General features: G+C 39.9%; 1 protein-coding gene across 10 annotated transcripts in view; it reads left to right on the top strand.

Moving 5' to 3' along the window:
- The window catches only part of apaf1 (apoptotic peptidase activating factor 1), a 189,055-nt gene that overhangs the window by 2,930 nt on the left and 166,495 nt on the right, over positions 1-19,630 (top strand). For all 10 annotated transcript variants that reach the window (XR_011347950.1, XR_011347951.1, XR_011347952.1 and 7 more), the window contains one exon: positions 18,645-18,804. Coding sequence is in view for 7 of the 10 variants with exons in the window: in XM_069908393.1 (XP_069764494.1) it covers positions 18,667-18,804 (138 nt within the window). In the remaining 3 variants the exon portion in view is untranslated. The remainder of the gene's footprint in view (positions 1-18,644; positions 18,805-19,630) is intronic.

Here is a 19,630-nt window from a genome sequence, read left to right as displayed (position 1 = left end):
CAAATCTTTTTTGTGCATCTTCCAAGTCAATTCCAAATTCTTTATTTTTTATGTTACTTAGGAGAAAGATCTCTGGATTCTTTGGTATATTGTTTTCTGTTATTTTATTTAATATCTGATTGAGATCATCTCAAAATTTTTCTACTCTCTCACATGTCCAGATTGCATGAATTGTTGTTCCCCTTTCTTTTTTACATCGAAAACATCTATCAGATACTGTTGGGTCCCATTTATTTAACTTTTGCGGTGTAATGTATAGTCTGTGTAACCAATTATATTGTATCATACGCAGCCTCGTATTTATTGTATTTCTCATCGTTCCAGAACATAATTTCTCCCATGTTTCCTTTTTTATCTTTATATTTAAATCTTGTTCCCATTTTTGTTTAGTTTTACCATTTGTTTCCTCATTCTCCTTTTCTTGCAGTTTGATATACATATTTGTTATAAATCTTTTGATTAACATTGTATCTGTAATCACATATTCAAGGTTACTTCCCTCTGGTAAACTCAAATTGCTTCCTAATTTATCTTTCAAGTAGGATCTCAGTTGGTAATATGCCAGCGCTGTATCTCCAGTTATATTGTACTTATCTCTCATTTGTTCAAAGGATAAGAATCTACTTCCTGAAAAACAATTTTCTATTCTTTTAATCCTTTTTTTTCCCATTTTCTAAAGGAAAGGTTGTCTATTGTAAAAGGGAGTAGCTTATTTTGCGTCAATATTAGTTTTGGTATTTGATAATTTATTTTATTTCTTTCTACATGAATCTTCTTCCATATATTGAGGAGATGGTGTAATACTGGAGAAGTTCTATGTTGTACCAATTTTTCGTCCCATTTATATAATATGTGTTCAGGTATCTTTTCCCCTATTTTATCTAATTCTAGTCTCGTCCAGTCTGGTTTTTCCCTTGTTTGATAAAAATCTGATAGGTACCTTAATTGTGCGGCTCTATAATAATTTTTGAAGTTTGGCAATTGTAAGCCTCCTTGTTTATACCATTCTGTTAATTTATCTAGTGCTATCCTCGGTTTCCCCCCTCTCCATAAAATTCTCCTTATTATTTTCTTTAACTCTTTGAAGAATTTTTCTGTCAGTTGTATTGGCAATGCCTGAAATAAGTATAGTATCCTTGGAAAAATGTTCATTTTAATACAGTTTATCCTTCCTATCAGTGTTAGTGGTAGCTCTTTCCAATGCTCTAAATCGTCCTGTAATTTTTTCATTAGTGGATTGTAATTGAGTTTATATAATTGGCCTAGATTTTTGTTTATTTGCACACCTAGGTATCTTATTGCCTGCATTTGCCATCTGAATGGGGATTCCTCCTTAAATTTTGAGAAATCCGCGTTATTCATAGGCATTGCTTCACTTTTATTTACGTTTATCTTGTATCCCGACACTTCTCCATATTCCTTCAATTTCTTATATAGTTCTTTTATTGATAGTTCTGGTTCTGTTAAGTACACTATCACATCATCCGCAAATAGACTGATTTTATATTCCCTGTCTTTTATTTTTATTCCTTTTATATTATTATCTATTCTTATCGATTCTGCTAGTGGTTCTATAGCTAGCGCAAACAATAATGGTGATAGTGGGCATCCCTGCCGTGTTGACCTGCTTAAGTTAAATTGCTTTGATACATGTCCATTTACTGTCACTTTCGCTAACGGTCCCTCATATAATGCTTTAATCCAATTAATATACTTCTCCGGTAAACTGAATTTTTGCAATACTTTGAACAAGTAATTCCATTCTACTCTGTCGAAGGCCTTCTCTGCGTCTAAAGCAACTGCTACTGCCGGTGCTTTATTTCCTTCTACTGCATGAATTAAGTTAATAAATTTACAAATATTGTCTGTTGTGCGTCTTTTTTTGATAAATCCAGTTTGGTCTAAATTTACCATTTTCGGTACCTGTTCTGCTAATCTGTTTGCTAATAGTTTAGCTATTATCTTATAATCTGTGTTTAGCAGAGATATTGGTCTATATGACGCTGGTGAGAGTGGATCTTTCCCTTGTTTTAGTATCACTGTAATTATTGCTGTTTTACATGAATCTGGTATGTTTTGTGTCTCATCAATCTGGTTGATTACATCCAGGACGGGCGGTATTATTAGATCTTTAAATGTTTTGTAGAATTCTATTGGGAGTCCATCCTCTCCTGGTGTCTTATTATTTGGTAAATTTTTTATTATCTCTTGTATTTCTACTGTTCCAAATGGTTCTGTTAACTTATTTTGTTCCTCTATTTGTAGTTTTGGTAGTTCAATTTTAGTCAAAAATTCATCTATTTTCCATTCTTTCCCTTCGTTTTCAGTTCGGTATAATTGTTCATAGAATTCTCTGAAGTTTTCCTTAATTTCTTTTGGGTTATATGTAATTTGTTTGTCTTTTTTCCTTGTTGCCAATACCATTTTCTTAGTTTGCTCTGTCTTAAGCTGCCATGCTAAGATTTTGTGTGTTTTTTCACCTAGTTCATAATATTTCTGTTTTGTCTTCATTATATTCTTCTCCACCTTATATGTTTGTAATGTTTCATATTTTATTTTTTTATCCGCCAATTCTCTTCTTTTGGTTGTATCTTTCTTTATTGCTAATTTTTTTTCTATGTTTATTATTTCCCTTTCCAACTGCTCTGTTTCCTGATTATAGTCCTTCTTCATCTTGGTTGCATAACTTATTATTTGTCCTCTAATGAATGCTTTCATTGCGTCCCATAGTATAAACTTATCTTCCACTGATTCCGTATTTACTTCAAAGTACATTTTTAATTGTTTTTCAATAAATTCTCTAAAATCCTGTCTTTTAAGTAGCATGGGGTTTAATCTCCATCTATACATTCTTGGAGGGATGTCCTCTAGCTCTATTGCCAATAACAGGGGTGAGTGGTCCGATAATAGTCTAGCTTTATATTCTGTTTTCCTAACTCTCCCTTGAATGTGGGCTGATAACAGGAATAGGTCTATCCTTGAGTATGTTTTATGTCTAGTCGAGTAGTATGAGTATTCCTTTTCTTTTGGGTTTTGTTTCCTCCATATGTCCACAAGTTTCATTTCTTGCATTGATTTAATTATAAATTTGGTTACTTTGTTCTTCCTGTTAATTTTTTTCCCCGTTTTATCCATATTTGGATCCAAATTCAGATTGAAATCCCCTCCTATTAGTATGTTCCCTTGCGTATTAGCTACCTTCAAAAAGATATCTTGCATAAACTTTTGATCTTCTTCGTTAGGTGAATATATATTAAGTAGATTCCAAAGCTCCGAATATATCTGACATTTTATCATAACATATCTCCCTGCTGGATCTATTATTTCCTCTTCTATTTTAAATGGCACATTTTTGCTAATTAATATAGCCACTCCTCTTGCTTTTGAATTATACGATGCTGCTGTTACATGTCCTACCCAATCTCTCTTTAATTTCTTGTGCTCCAATTCAGTTAAGTGTGTTTCAAGTAAGTTTATTTAATGCTACCCATGGTAGCTTACCTTTCCATAAAAATTCTATCGTAACTTTATTTAAATCCTGAAAGAAGCTCTTTGAAAGAGAACACAGTATTAATTGAAATAAATATTGAATATGAGGAAAAGTATTCATCTTAATACAATTAACTTGACCAATTAAAGTTAATGGAAGATCTTTCCACTTAATTAGATTTGCTTTAATCTTTGTTACTAATGGAGCATAATTTAACTTATATAAAGATTGATATTCAGTATTTACAATTATTCCTAAATATTTAATTTTATCAGACCATTTCAATTTTATAATATTTTTATACTCTGAATAATCTCCTTCTCCAACTGGTAAAATTTCACTCGTATCCCAGTTCACTTTATATCCAGATAATGTTCCATATGGTAATAAACATTCCCGTAAATGTGGCAATGATTGTTCTGGGTATGTTAAATATATCAAAACATCATCTGCAAACAAATTATTGCTGGCAGAACACAAATATCACTTGTCCAAATCAGCCTTTTGGATGTTGACCTAGAATGATGAATTGGATAGAAGTACCAGGTTAAAGTAATGTTTTTGTTATTCTGAATGCCTCCTCAACTATTTTTGAAGTTCACTTCAAAAAATATACATTCGCGAGAGTGATATCTCTCAAGATTCAATTTATTGTCTTGTAATAAAACACAAAATTGCTTTTGCCTGCTGTAAGGCAGATAGATTTGCCATCGGCAGAAATTGCCTGAAGCGCCTCCTACCGCGTAAGAGAGTGTTTTCCCCCCCCCCACCCCCAGACTCATCGAGTGCCCATAGATTTTCCTCCAGCGCTTCCACAGCCATGGCAGCCACAGAGTTCAGTCCAAACCATTGGTAACCCAAGCTCCAGATCCCAACCTCCAACATGGTCAGGAGCCCTTCACTGCATTGGGCACCACATCGCATCCCGTCTCCGATACCTCATACTCCTTCACCAAGTCTCCCGACAAAAGTCTCCAGCAGCCCATAGCTTCTGTGGGTTCCTTGCCTTGAGTCGCCAGCAGCCCACTTCATGCATTGGTCCTTCAGCTGCAGAACCCCCTCACTGGTCTCCTGCCGTGGTCACCTTCCCCGTGGATTGTCTCTCTCTGCTTCTCCTCAGATAGGGGATGGACTCCCCGTTTTCTGGTACTCTTGTTCCAGTCCTCCGCTCCACTGGAGTTTGCAACCCTTCATGCAGGTGCCAATCAGAGGTGCTGCCATCTTGGGCGCAGAACCCATGGTTGCAAAATTTTAAATAAAACTACTGGGGGCTCTTTTAACTGGCCATTCAAAGCCTGTGAGGCGCTGATGGCAGTTGACTGGGCGGTTGGACTCCGCAGGAGTGCTGTATCTCCACTCCTCGCTCCTGCAGGTCTGTACCAACAGCAGCATTACTGTTACAGTGGCTCTGGCAGTGGTGCCTGTCACATTTGTGGCCCGAAATGTGAAGTTAATAAAACATTAAACACAAGTTTTATCAGGTAAACTTCTCCGTTGTCTTTATTCTCCCATTTCCTTTGTTCTCCTGCCTGTGTTCTTATCTCTCTCTCATACCACGTGACTTCCGGTACATCTCATACATATTCATTATCATGACATCCCTCCTTTAATCAGAAATAAACTTTACCTTCACTTATCAATATCCCTTGGAAACTTACAAACATCGTAACTAATGGTAATACTATAACTCAACTACATAAAATTTACTTCCTACAGCACTCATACATGCACTTTATGATATAATATTAAAATACTGTCCCAAAGTTCTTATTAAAACTATGGCACAGTCTTCGTATCGTTTGGGCACTTTCCGGTTTCGTTTCGGCCTGCCTGCGATATTGTCGTCGCTTCTCGGTTGTTCACTCTCAGCGTCGGAAATACTGCTCACCACGGCTTCGCGTGTTTCTGGCGCTCTAGTCGCTTCATCAGGAGTGCTGGTAACTGCCTCTAGAACATCATCAGGTCTCTCAGTTTCAGCATCTCGTATTGGCCTTTCAACCTCTTCGCTCAATGTATCTCTGGACTGGTACCTTTTTACACTTGATACATTTCTCTTATACAGGACTCCAGTCGGAGACTTGACTGTCACCATACTGCCACTTCTGGATACGACAGTATAGGGTTGATGGTAATAAGGTGTGTCATAGCTTACCACCAGTTTCATGCCTCACTAGAACATTATCTCCTGGCATGATGTCTGAGTACTTGGCTCCACGTTTCGAATCTGTGTACAGCTTTGCTGCACCTTTCTTTTCAGCATTGTGCTCCCTCATCTCCTGGTCGTCTCGGATTTCCTTTATTTCTGGCATTTTTGTGCGGATTTTTCTCCCAAAAAATGCTTCTGCAGGACTTTTTCCAGTGGTTGCATGAGGCGTTGCTCGATAGACAGCCACATAAGATAGCAATGCTTCTCGCCAATTTTGTCCTTCTGCGTGTGCAATCCTCAATCGTTTTTCAATGGACTGATTTTGTCTCTCTACTTCTCCATTGGCTTGCGGCCATTTCGGAGTTACTTTATGATGGTGGATACCTGTGGTCCTCATGTATTCTGCAAATGTCTCTGAAATGAATTGTGGACCATTGTCAGAGTATAATGTAACAGGTAATCCATATCTTGCGAATATCTCTGCTAATGCTTGTATTGTTTTTTCAGTGGTTGTGGACTTCAACACCACGTACTCATAGTATCTGCTGTAGTAATCTATCACTACCATAATTGATTCACCCGTCGGTAAAGGTCCAAGAAAATCAACAGCTATGTCGATCCATGGTCCTGTCGGAAGTTGCGTACTCCGGATCGGTTCTGGCGGATTACTCCTACTTGTGATTTGACATCCGTGACAAGTTTTAACGAATTTCTCTGCATCTTTATCACAACCTGGCCACCATACCTTGGTCCTGAGGTTTTGCTTGGTACCAACAATGCCTAGGTGTCCTTCATGCGCTAAGGATACGATCTTCGGTCTCAATCTTTGCGGTATCACCAATCTGCAACCTCTTAATACACACTGTCCGATGCAACAAAGTTCGTCTCTATGGGAATGTAAGCCTTGTGAGTACACTTGTCCCATTGTCCACTCTGTATGCATTCTCTTACTTCCATGAGTTCGGATTCTCTCTCGACTTCCTTCGTAGTCACAGCTTTCGGTGTCGACTGAATAGCTACGAAGCGTACAAAGCTCTCTGTTTCTGTTCCCAATTCTGACTTGGATTGTGGACCTCCATCCTTCACCAATCTGGACGGCGGATCTGCAATGTTTGCTTTCCCTGCAATGTGGATTACTTTATATTTGGTGGGTTGTAGTCTGAGTACCCATCTCTCTATTCTGGCACATGGTTTGGATCGAGGTGCATAGATCACCTCTAATGGCTTATGATCTGTAATGAGTTCAAATTCAAATGCCGTATAAATATGCATGGAACCTCTCACAGGCCCATACAAGTCCGAGTGCTTCTTTCTCTGTCTGAGAGTATCTTCTTTCCACATCTGATAACGATCTGCTGGCATAGGCAATGATTCTTGGTCCTCCATCATGCATCTGGACCAACACGGCTCCTAAACCAACCGGGCTGGCATCCGCTATGACTTTGGTTGATGCCGCCGGATCGTAATATCCAAGAGTTTTTGCATCTGTCAGGCTTTGCTTCAGCGCTGTGAAAGCTTTCTTCTGCTCAGATCTAAAATGAAATGGTACACCTTTCCTGGTTAGTTTCCTTAGTGGTTCTGCCACTGTAGCGAAATTAGGAATGAACTTTGCACAAAAATTAACCAATCCCAGGAAACTCCTCACCTCTGTTGCGTTCTGAGGTGCACGTGCCTCTGCAATAGCTTTCACCTTGGCCTCTGCAGGGTTTAGTCCTTCCCGTGTAAGTCTGTGTCCCATGAAGTCCATTTCTGACACACCGAACTGGCACTTGTTTCCATTCACGGTAAGGCCTGCCTCCTGTAGTCTAGATAGTACACGGCTCAACCGTTTGTCATGCTCTTCCTTCGTTGGTGCATGGACTATGATGTCGTCAGAAATGTTGGCAACTCCAGGAATGCCTTGAATCACTCGATGGATTTCAGACTGGTAGATCTCCGAAGCTGCATTAATTCCAAATGATAGTCTCTTGTAACGATACAATCCACAGTGAGTCACAAATGTTGTTACATCTCGGGAACCTGGATCTAGCTCTAATTTATAATAGCCCCATTTCAGATCAATTTTTGAGAATACCTTGCTGGTAGTTAGTTCTTGAAGTATTTCCTCCACTGTTGGTATAGGGTGTCGTTCTCTAATTATAGCTTCATTGGCCATTCTCATGTCAACACAGAGTCTTATGTCACCCTTTGGTTTGGGCACAATTACTACGGGACTGACCCATTGTGTCGAATGTTCCACCGATTCAATAATGTCTTGTTCGATCAATTCTTTATTTTTGGCTTCGACTTTCCCACGAAGTCCAAACAGAGTTCAGCGCATTGGTTGTGCCTTGGGTTTGACCGTTTCATCTACCGCTAGCTTCAATTGTCGACCTTTCAGCTTTCCTACTCCTTGGAAGACTGCGGGGAATTCTTGGTTCATATCCTCGTATGACTGAATTGAATTGACACAAGCTCCAATATGAAGTATTGCCAGGTCTTGCGCTGTGCTTCTACTCAACAATGGTTTCCCCTCTCTTCTATGACCATAAACTCTGCTTCGGTGTACTTATCTCCAGCTTCAACAGTTGCAGTAAAACATCCAATGGTCTGCAATGGCTTGGTTGCTGTGTATGGATACAGTTTCTTGGAACACTTCTTTGAGGTACAGATGATCTTTTTCCTTTTCAACTTCTCCCATAAATGTCGATCAATCACATTACTGTCACTGCCTGAGTCTACAATGACCTGCACTGTCACTCCACCAATGATCACTGGGACCTTCTCATGATGTACTTCATTCAACGTAAATTGGTAACAACTCTGTTCCTCCTGGGTATCATCATCGTCACCGTCTATCTGGCGAATGGTATCTTTCTTTCCAGGATACTTTCCTTTCCCCCAGGCTTTGCCTTTGGAAGTTGTACTCTTCCTCTTCTGGTCTGCATTGGACTTGCTTTTGCACTTCTTTGCAAAGTGGTCCTTACCTCCACACTTTCTGCAAACTTTGCCTTTGGCCGGGCAATATGGGTCTTTTCCAAAGTGACCTCGGTATCCACATCGATAACACTCCACGTCCTGTGTCGACGTATATCTTGGCTGGTTATGGCGATGTGAGAGCCTCTTAATTTGCTGGCTTGAGTTGTCTTTCAGGGTCATGGTATGAAATTGCCCTTCAACAGCCTCTAATGCAGCAGCAATGGTTAAAGCATCGGTGAGTTCCAACTCACTCCCTCTTTCCAGTAGACGTCTTCAGAGTTTATCTGATCTGCAGTGCTGTACGACTTGATCCAATAATTGGTTGTCCAAATCAGCTGGTATGTAATTGCATCCAACAGCTAGCTGGCGTAGTCTCGTCACGTACTGAGCAATTGTCTGGCCATCTTCTTGTCTCGTTCTCCGAAACAAATGGCGTTGAAATGTAGCATTCGGTGTCACTACATAGTGTGTATTTAATGCATCTACCGCTTTCCGGTACTCATCCTTTCTTCCAGTATTCAAAAGTGTCTTAAATGTTTCCCGAACTGCGGGTCCTGCGGTGAAAAGAAGTAACGCCCTTCTCTGCGCTTTTTGTTCAACTGTACCGGTATCTAAAAATAGGCCACGACTGTCGGCGTAGGATTCAAATTCTTCCAGCCATGCCTTCCACTTCACACTTACAGTGCTTGCATCACCCGTTGGGTCAAAATGAGCAATTCCACTATGTGTTAGAAAGTCACTGTTTGCACCAGCCATGAGGAAATATTCCAGCCCCAAAAGTACTGAGACAAAGAGAAAATTCTTATCACCTTGAAGTTGTCTGTAATCCTCTGTAATCTTGTTTAGTCTTTAATTTTCTTCAAGCTTCTTTCATCCTCGTCGCCAATGTCACATTTGTGGCCCGAAATGTGAAGTTAATAAAACATTAAACACAAGTTTTATCAGGTAAACTTCTCCGTTGTCTTTATTCTCCTGTTTCCTTTGTTCTCCTGCTTGTGCTCTTATCTCTCTCTCATACCACGTGACTTCCGGTACATCTCATACATATTCATTATCATGACAGTGCCATCATTCAGCCTCTGATGCTCCAGAGAAATCAATCCAAGTTTATCCATCCTCTTCTGATTCCCTTTACACTCCATCCAAGGAACATCCTGTGAACCTCTTCAAGACATTCCCATCCTTCTCACTGAGTGTCTATCAGAACTGCCCACTCTCCAAATGTGGTTCAATCAAAGTTTAATAAAGATAAAATATGACTTGGCATCTCTTACATTCAGTGCTCTGACTAATGATGGCAAGCATGTTGTGCACATTTTTACCATCCTATTCACATGTGTTGCTATTTTCAGGTGGCTATGGACATGCACCCCAATTCCCTCGAGACATCTGTGACCCACTATTTATTGTATCCTTTCCTCTTGAATTTTATCTCTTATGAAGCATCACCTCATACTTGTCAAGATTAAACTCCATCTGCCACATCTCCACCCAAATTTTCAATTGGTCTATGTCCTGCTGGACCCTCTAACAAAATTCCTCACCAATTTTCATATCCTCTGGAAACTTATTAATCTGACTACCTACATTTTAATCCCCATTGTTAATATGTGTTATGAATGACAGAATCCCATCACTGATCCTTGTGGAATTCCATTGGTTGACAGTCCTCCAGTCAGAAATACACCCTTCAACCATTACCTAGGATTTGCATTGCATTCTGCTTGGAAATAGGCTGGGCAGTGATGAGGAGTGGAGGCTATTGTGTTCTATGGGCATTCTGTGGAGTCCAGAGAGGCAATATGGACATTACATTTCCCAGTTTTAATGCTGAATCTGCAGTGGGTTGCTTTGACCTATATAGATGGCACACATTGAAAGTAATGGCAGAAATCTTTCTGAAAATGAATGTTTATTTTAAAGTTTGTGCATATTTTGGGATCTGGAAGTTGGCTTTGAGAAGGTGGTACGGATCCCACAATCCTGCTAGAATTGAGACCCAGTGAAGATGATGGAGAGATGATGTATTTCCAAACATTGACAGTGTGGTTTTGAAAGGGATGATGTTTCCATGTACTTCTGCCCTTGTCCTTCATAGCAGTAGATCTGGTAAATGTGTGAAGTTCTATCAAAATGTCAAAGTAACCACAGTACAATCTGTAGATGATACACCATAGCTACTATGTACTGCTTTGGTAAAAATTGGTTTATTTTTAAGTGTGTGCGGTTTCAAGCTCTTAACTTTATTTTTGACTAATTTTTGTCAGATGTTGAGAGATTGTAGATTTGAAAGCCATGGATTCTGACAAGGATGCAGAGTTGGGCAGAAAAGTGGATGAGTGGGAGGTACAAAGAAAGAGTTCAGTAACTCATTCTCTACACTAAGCCCCCAACTCAAAGCATATACAGAGTGTTCACCTCACCTTTATACACCTTAAAGGAGGGGTCTGCATGAGACCCAACAAGTTTCACACAGCTGTCATTCGCTTTTGGTGTCTGTAAATGGCTGGGAAATGTCAGGGTGTCCTTATTCTTGGTTTATTTACTTTTACTACATTCTTCGTGGTATTAGTTACTATCTCACTTCACCACAGGTAAGGTCATGCTAGAAGACAATCACATTCCCACCACGTTACAAGACAACTACTGTATTTTCTCAGCTAACTCATTAGCCCTTTGTTAAGCATATTCATTAAACTTGTTCTTTCACAGGCGGAGTACAGGGTTAATGATTGGATACTTAACAGCGTGGAAAGACAGAGGGACCTTGGGATCCAAATCCATACATCTCTCGAGGTTGCCATGCAGGTTGACAGAATAGTTAAGGCCTATCAAATGCTGGGCTTTATTAGTGAGGGGATTAAGTCCAAGAGTCGAGAGGTCATGTTGCAGCTCTTCAAATCTCTGGTGAGACCACACGTAGAATATTGTGTTCAGTTTTGGTTACCACATTATAGGAAGGATGTGGAAGCTACGGAGAAGGTCCAGAGCGAGGTCTTTTATCTTTGGAGTGAAGAAGAGTGGAATACCTTGCCAGGGTGGTGGTTGAGGTTGGAACAATAGGGGCTATTAAGAGATTCTTAGATAGGGTGGATTTAGTTTTATTTTGGATAGGAATATATATGTCAGCACAACATCATGGGCCAAAGGGCCTCTACTGTGCTGTTGTTTTCTATGTTCTAAGGTCCAGTTTGGATCAGGGTGGTGCAGTAATCAAAACATCAGTGCTGACAGCATTGCTCCTGTCACTACTTTCTTTCAAGTGGTCAGGGAGGCCCTCCTATTCCTCTGGTACAAAAGAACACCAAAGGCTATGCTCCACTGATTTATTAATTTGCACCTGTGAGTAATAAGTTAATAGGCTGTTTCTTATCCTTTTCCTTGATGTTGACTTTCAATTTTTGTTTTGCAAAAATTAGCTATAACAAAAATTCAAAACCATGCATGCTCAGTTTCTTTTTAGGTGTGCTTACTATACATAAAGCAATATAAAGCATGATCTGGCATCCCACAAGTGGTTGAACTCATTGAACCAGTTAAATTAGAGTAGGTACATTCCTCCAGTGAAACACTGAAGTCTGCAGACACTGTAATTGTAGTAAAAACACACCAAAGTGCTGGAGGAGCACTTTCAGCGTCCATAGGAGACAAAGATATATTGCTGACGTTTAGGGCCTGAACCCTTCTTCAAGGAATAAGCAAAAGAAAGGAAATCTCAGAATAGAGACAGTACTGGTTGAGGGAGGAGTCCAGACCAACAAAAGTTAATTGGATATGATAAGGGGGGGATGTGAAAATGGATTTTATATGTGTGAAAGGAGACAGGGAAAATGGTGGATGGTGACGGGAAGAAAGGGGGTGGGGGGAGGAACGAAAACCAGATAAGTCGATGTTAATGCCATCGGGTTGGAGTGCGCTCAGATGGAAGATGAGGTTTTGTTCCCTTAATCTGCGGGTGGTCTCAGTCTGCAGTGTATGAAACCATGGACAGACGTGTCAGCAAGGGAATGGGATGGGGAATTGAAATGGGTGGCTACTGGGAGATCCACGCTATTGCAGCGAATAGAGCCAAGGTGCTCAATAAAGCAATCTTCTAGTCTGTGCTCAGTCTCTCTGATGTAGAGGAGATCACAATGGGAGCATCGGATGTAGTCGATGACTTCTGTAGTCACTTGGAAGGGTTGTTTTGGGACCCGAATAGTGGTGAGGGAGGAGGTGTGGACACACATGGAGCATCTGCTGTGGTCAGGGGTAGGTACCAAGGAGGTGCTTGGTTGAGAGGGAGGAATGGACAAAGGAGTCACGAAGGGAGCGGTCCCTGCAGAAAGTGAAGAGGGGAACATGTGTCTTGTGGGTGGCAAAATTGGCGGAGGATGTGTTTTTATATGAAGATGGTGGGGTAGTAGATGAAGACAAGAAGGATTCCGTCCTTCTTGTGCGTGGGGATGGAGGGGGTCATGGCAGATGTGCGGGTAATGGAGGACGTGTGGGAAAGGACTGAGTTGATAGTGGTAGAGGGAAAACCACAATGTTTGAAGGAGGAAGACATCTGTGATGATCTGGCATGGAAGTCCCCTTATTGGGTGCAGATGTGATGAATGGAGTGAAAGCAATGGAATTGTCACAGGGGACAGGCGTGGTTGAGGTCTGAAGAGGTATAGTCAAGGTTGCTCTCTGATGGCAATAAAATCCACTTTTGTTAAATTCCTCCCCTCCACTTCTTCCTCCTTCATCTTCCCCTCACGCTGTTTCTCTCTTTACCCTCTGTCTCCTTTCACACAGACAGAATCAATTCTGATCTCTCCCCTTATCACATCCAACCTTTTGTTGGTCTGGTCTCCTCTCCTGGCCAGCACTGTCTCTATTCTGAGATTTCCTGTTTTATGCTTAATTTTTTAAACTTATTTCCTGGAGAAAGGCTCAGGCGAGAAATGCTAGGAATATATCTACCTTCTGTGGACATTGCAAGGCCAGCTGAGTTCCTCCAATCACCTTAACATTTAGCCTATGAACGTAATTCAATTATTGGAAATCATTTCTGCCTTATGGTACTCTCATTGCTGTTCCATACTGTTTAATAGCACAGTTACCTTGTGATTTGCATCCAGCCAGCAGAATGTGCTGTTCACTTACCAGAAGTTAGATGAAAATTTAAACAATAAAGAATTTCTGTGAGCTTATTAAAAGTATGAAGTTAGGAAGAAAAATATGTACCAGAAGTCAACAGAACTTCATATTTTGATATTTTTTTTCTGGGCTGAAATTTGTAAAATAGGACATAGAACTTTAATAGTACAGGCCCTTCAGCCCATGATGTGTGCCGACCTATGGAAACTTATTTCACAACAATCAAATTTTTCCCTACCCCATACCAATAAGCTACTTTTCTTACCTTCGTGTGCTAAGAGTATTTTGACTGTCCCTATTGTACCAGCCTCCACCACCACCACCTCTGGCAATGCATTCCAAGCACTCACCACTCTCTGAGTAAAACATTTATCTCTGACAGCTCCCTGAACTTGCTTCCACTCACCTTTAACCAGTGTCCTCTGGTATTTGCGATTGTCGCCCCAGGACAAAAGGTACTTCTTGTCCACCCTATCTAATCCCCTCATGATCTTGTATATCCCTATAAAGTCATCTTTCATCCTTCGTTGCTCCAGAGAAAAACCGTAGCTCTGTCAATCTTGCTTGATATGAGATGTTGTCCAATCTAGGCAACATCCTGGTAAATCTCCTCTGAACCCTCTCCAAAGCATCTTCACCTTTCCTGTAATGAGGTGACCGGAACTGAATGCAATACTTCAAGTGTGTTCGGACTAGAGTTTTATAGAACTGCAAAATGACCTCATGACTTTTGAACTCAATCCCCCCACATCTGAGGGCCAACGATTCATACACCTTAACCATCAATTTGCATGGCAACCTTAAGGGATCTATGGACCTGGACTTTAAGATCTCTCTGTTCCTCCACATTGTTAAGAATTCTGCCATTGATCACATACTTAAAGTTTAGCCCTCTAAAGTTCATCACTTCACAATAGAGTTATTAAAACTGCACTGTTATGAACCCTTGCATCCTACTGTTGTAGTATTTTCCCATGCTCTTGTTATGCACATAATCAGAGTTTATTATATTGACTTTTAAACAGGTTGCATAATTTCTATTCAAAAGAACATTTTTCAATTTGGCCTTGTGGGTGTTAGTTGGCTTTAAACTTTTTTGAATATTCTTACAACCACAATAGAGTGGATAGACTGTTTAAAATGAACCCAAATATTCACCAACCTAATTTCTGGGGACTCTGTATTAATTGAATTAACCAGGCACTCTTCGTAGTACAGTTGCAGTGGCCAACATCTTGCTCCATGGAAGTCGATTATTTCGGTCAAAATGTGTAATCGTAAAGAATTATTGGTTACCATGTGCCTCAATTGAGTTGAATAGATATTTGTTTCTTGTTTCAGTTGTCTGAAAAATTACACTCTTCACTTAACTTAATTTCAATATATATTTGAAGAACAAATATAGTACTCTTTTTCCAAAATATTTTTTGCATCAATACTCATTATCAGTTAACTTTGTTGGCTCTTTGCTGCTGTCATTGTAAATCTCTCTGGTTAGAATGCACTCATCTATTTGTTCTATCTTTTTAGTGGGCAATTGCCCACTAAATCTAACTTGACCATTATACCGATATTACCAAGAATGAGATCTTATGGGAAAACAATACTTGCCAAAAGTCTACTCCATAGCATAGATCATTTCATTCGGTTGTCCACTCAATAGGATACATTATTCAATTATACTGGACAGTGAAGGTTTTTGGTTCCTGAACAACTTTGGGTGTATTTTATGGATTTTGGTTGCTGATCATGAAAAGTTCCTATCACGTACGTAAAAAAATCTAACTATTCTGGATATTTTTGTGATTTCCTGTCACATTTTAAGTTTACTAGTTTTGCCCATAAAGCAAGCTGGTTTGGGTCTGCACTTATTGCAGATGCTATGCAAATGTAGGCTTAGGCCTGGGCATGCTTAGTCAGAATAGATGCAGTTCACATATACTGATGCTGTGGACTACATTGATGTCGACTGAATGCATGTTGATGTTCTTCATGCAATAGTATTGATGTTGATATTCTTCAGGCAATAGTATTGATGGTCTTCAGGAAGATTCAATATAATAGAAATGTCTCGTCAATGTCACAACACTGTGATACATTCTGTTACATCTCCTCTACTAACTTTACACCTACGACTGTGGAGCTCAGTATGACAATAACACCATCTACAAATTTGCTGATGGTAGTGGGTTGTATAAAGGAAGGGATGAGTCAACATACAGGAGGGAGATTGAAAACCTGGCTGAATAATGCACCAACAACAACCTTGCACCCAATGTCACCAAAACTAAGGAGCTGATTGTTGACTTCAGGAAAGGAAAGCCAGAGATATACAATCCATTGATCTTTGGGAGATCAGAGGTGGAGAGGATGAGCAAATTTTAAGTTCTTGGGAGTCACTATCTCAGAGGATCTTTCCTGGACCCAACACACCACTGACATTGCAAAGAAAGCACTTTGACGCCTCTACCTCCTCAGGAGTTTGCAGGGGTTTGGTGGAAAGCATGCTGACCGGATACATTATGGTCTGGTATGAGAACACCAATACCCTTGTGTGTAAAGCCATCCAAAAGGTAGAGAACACAGCCCAGGACATCACAGGCAAAACCATTCCCACTATTGAGTACATCTACAGAGAATGCTGCTGTCAGAGAACACCAGCAATCATCAAAGACCCATATCGCCTAGCACACACTCTTGCTGCTGCCATCAGGAAAGAGATATAGGTGCCATAAGACTCGCACCACCAGGTTCAGGAACAGTTGCTACCCCTCCACCATCAGACTCAATCATTTAAAGACTCTTACTTGTATACTTTATTGATTTTTCTCTTTGTTCTTTCTGTATTGCATAGTCAATTTGTTATCTGTTTACAGTTCTTTGATTGCATGTTTATGATGTTTACAGTTTATTTTTTGCACTACCAATTAATGGTAATTTTTCTGCACCCGCAGGAAAAAGGATTCTCAGGTTTGTATGTGATGTCATGTATGTACTTTGACAGTAAATCTGAAATCTGCTTAAGGCTTAAAGATGCTGCAGGACTGCACTTATGAAGAAAGCTTTTGAGCTCTATGGTTGTAAAATTGGTAACCAAGACAAATCTTGGGCTCCTCACATTTGTTGTGCCACATATGCTGTCAACCTAAGACCTTGGCTCAGCATCATTATGCAATTAAACATGTTAAATTTAATAAAAATTAATGTTTCTCCAACTTCCAATGTGATACAGCAAAACTGAAATTAGCTTTGTGTTCAGCTTGAAGGTGTCTGTCATAATCCCAATTTTTTTCAAGAAGCAAACCTTCTGGAGAAAAAAAAATGTTGTCCAGTGTTACCTGAGGTTTGTAGTGATAAAAATTCCACATTAAACAATTGCAATTCTACTCTCAGAGATGCTGTCTTTCAGATGCAAAATACAAAGATTGAAAAAGGTCACTAAGCATTATTGAAAGACTGGGGTGTTTCCTGGCAATCTAACAAACATTTATTCTCCAAATCAATTAAAGGCAAATTGGATCAGATCAGGCTGTACCCTGCATGTTTCACAATCATTGCACCTACACTTTTTAAGCCTTGCAGCTGAAAATGATTTTAAATTATTGGGCTGCATGAATCGAGAGATCTCTCTGTTGTGTCCTAAGACCTTACACCAACTTTGGGCTGCATGAATCTAGAGATCTCTCTGTTGTGTCCCAAGACCTTACACCAACTTTGGGCTGCATGAATCGAGAGATCTCTCTGTTATGTCCTCAGACCTTGCACCAACTTTGGGCTGCATGAATCGAGAGATCTCTCTCTGTTGTGTCCCAAGACCTTACACCAACTTTGGGCTGCATGAATCGAGAGATCTCTCTGTTGTGTCCACCAACTTTGGGCTGCATGAATCGAGAGATCTCTCTGTTGTGTCCACCAACTTTGGGCTGCATGAATCGAGAGATCTCTCTGTTGTGTCCTCATACCTTACGCCAACTTTGAGAGGTTGATCACGATAAAACACTTTTGATTAATCTAAAATATAACATTTAAGAGAAACAAAAAAAACCCAAAAATTGATTAAACGTATTTTTAATGTAAATTGTTAATGTGATTGAAATATTCTTTTAAGAATTGTGAAGAATGAAAGCACATTTAGGAAATGCTAGGTTTGTTTTGTTTCTATAGGCCGCATTAAAGCTGGCTCAATGTGGGGGGGGAAGGTGAATTTTCCTTTTTATGGAGAAGGCCTATAGAGCATTGCCTTCATAGAGCAGCATCAGGAGCCTTCTTCCGGAGCTGAGGGAGGTGGGGTGAGTGGTGCAGTAGCACCGTCCATCTCTGTAACATCATCCATATGCACCAGCAGGTGACAAATTAATATAGACATTCCCTCCCACCCCCAAGAACAAAAAACTTAGGACATCACTAATATGAATGGAGTAATGATGTAATTGATATGAGCAATAAGGTATCTGAACACACTGAGCGCTTTAAAATTCGCCCTCCTCGGTTGCGGGGTGACGACGTCATCACAGCGTCATCAGCCCACTCCCTTGCAGCTGGTTTTAGCAGCATTGCCTTTGTGGAGGAGGTGGAGAGAGTCGCGGCAACTCTGAGTGTACCCCCTTAGACGTAGACGGATCGGAGTTCGCCCGCTGAATCTGCCCTCAGAGCTTTTATAAAGGTAAGTGAAATGATGTAAAGATGGAGAATATCTGCCTTTACATTAGCTTTTTTTCCCCCACCATAAAAAGGCCTTGCTTTCGATGTAAAAAAAAGATAATCTATGACTCTTGGTGATTGTACCATTGTTTTGGGAAATATTTTTAAAACCTGAAATATCACTTTTAAGTGGTTCAATTGTGTTGGATAACGCTTATTACCTGTGCCCACTTTTGCATTAATATCGAAGATTTATATTTCAATATTTCTATTCAATCATAGTTTCATTAAATTTACTTTACTCATGGAGGAACGAAGCCGCAGTTGTTTGTTAAGAAATCGTTCTGCACTCGAGCAAGATATTAAGACCTCATACATTATGGACCATTTAATAAGTGAAGAGGTTCTGAATCTTGAAGATGAACAGAAGGTTAAAGTTCAGGTGATTGACTACAGCTCATGTATTTAATAATGGTCAAGTTAGATTTGCCATTTGGTATGTGTCCTCCATAATGCTTGGGACAAAGACATTTTTTTCTTTGTTTGCCCCTGTGCTCCACAGTTTTAAATGTATAATCAAACAATTCACCTGTGATTATAGAGCACTTTCCAGATTTTATTAAAGGTTATAGATTTTGGTATGATCATGTGGAATTTTTACACATACTTCCTCTGTTTCAGGGCCACCATAATATTTGGCCTATTTGGTTTCACAGATATTTGTGTTTACTCAGATATGTTTAATTGCTTCATTGGTGCAGGTATAAGAGAGCTAAGCATGCTTCTAAGCTTTTCATCACCTTTGGAGTCTGTAGTTACCATTTTTCAACATGAGGACCAGAGTTGCGCCAATGAAAGGAGAGGAAGCCATTGTGAGGCTGTAAATCAAGAATAAAACAGTAAGATGCATCGCCCAAACCTCAGGATCTAAATCCAATTAAGCATGCCTTCTGTGTGCTGAAGAGAAAACCTCAGGGGACAAGTCCCCAAAACAAGCAGAAGCTGAAGATGGCTGCAGTAGAGGTGTGGTAGACATCCTAGAGAAGATACTCAGCTCCTGGTGATGTCTATTTTTACATGCAAGGAATATGCAACAAAATACTAACCATGACATACTGTTACTATGTCTCAAACATTATGGTGTCCTGAATTATGGTACTCAGTTTAAAAGTGTTTTAATTTTCATGTGGTCAAACCAAAATATGCACAAATGTCCTTGAATAAAATTTGGAATGTGCACTTTAATCACATGTGAATTGTTTGATTAC

This window comes from Narcine bancroftii, chromosome 13 (assembly GCF_036971445.1).
Source record: "Narcine bancroftii isolate sNarBan1 chromosome 13, sNarBan1.hap1, whole genome shotgun sequence".
In the NCBI taxonomy this organism is placed as follows: domain Eukaryota; kingdom Metazoa; phylum Chordata; class Chondrichthyes; order Torpediniformes; family Narcinidae; genus Narcine; species Narcine bancroftii.
Note: the sequence above shows the minus strand (reverse complement) of the source record. Positions and strands in the feature narration are given on the sequence as shown.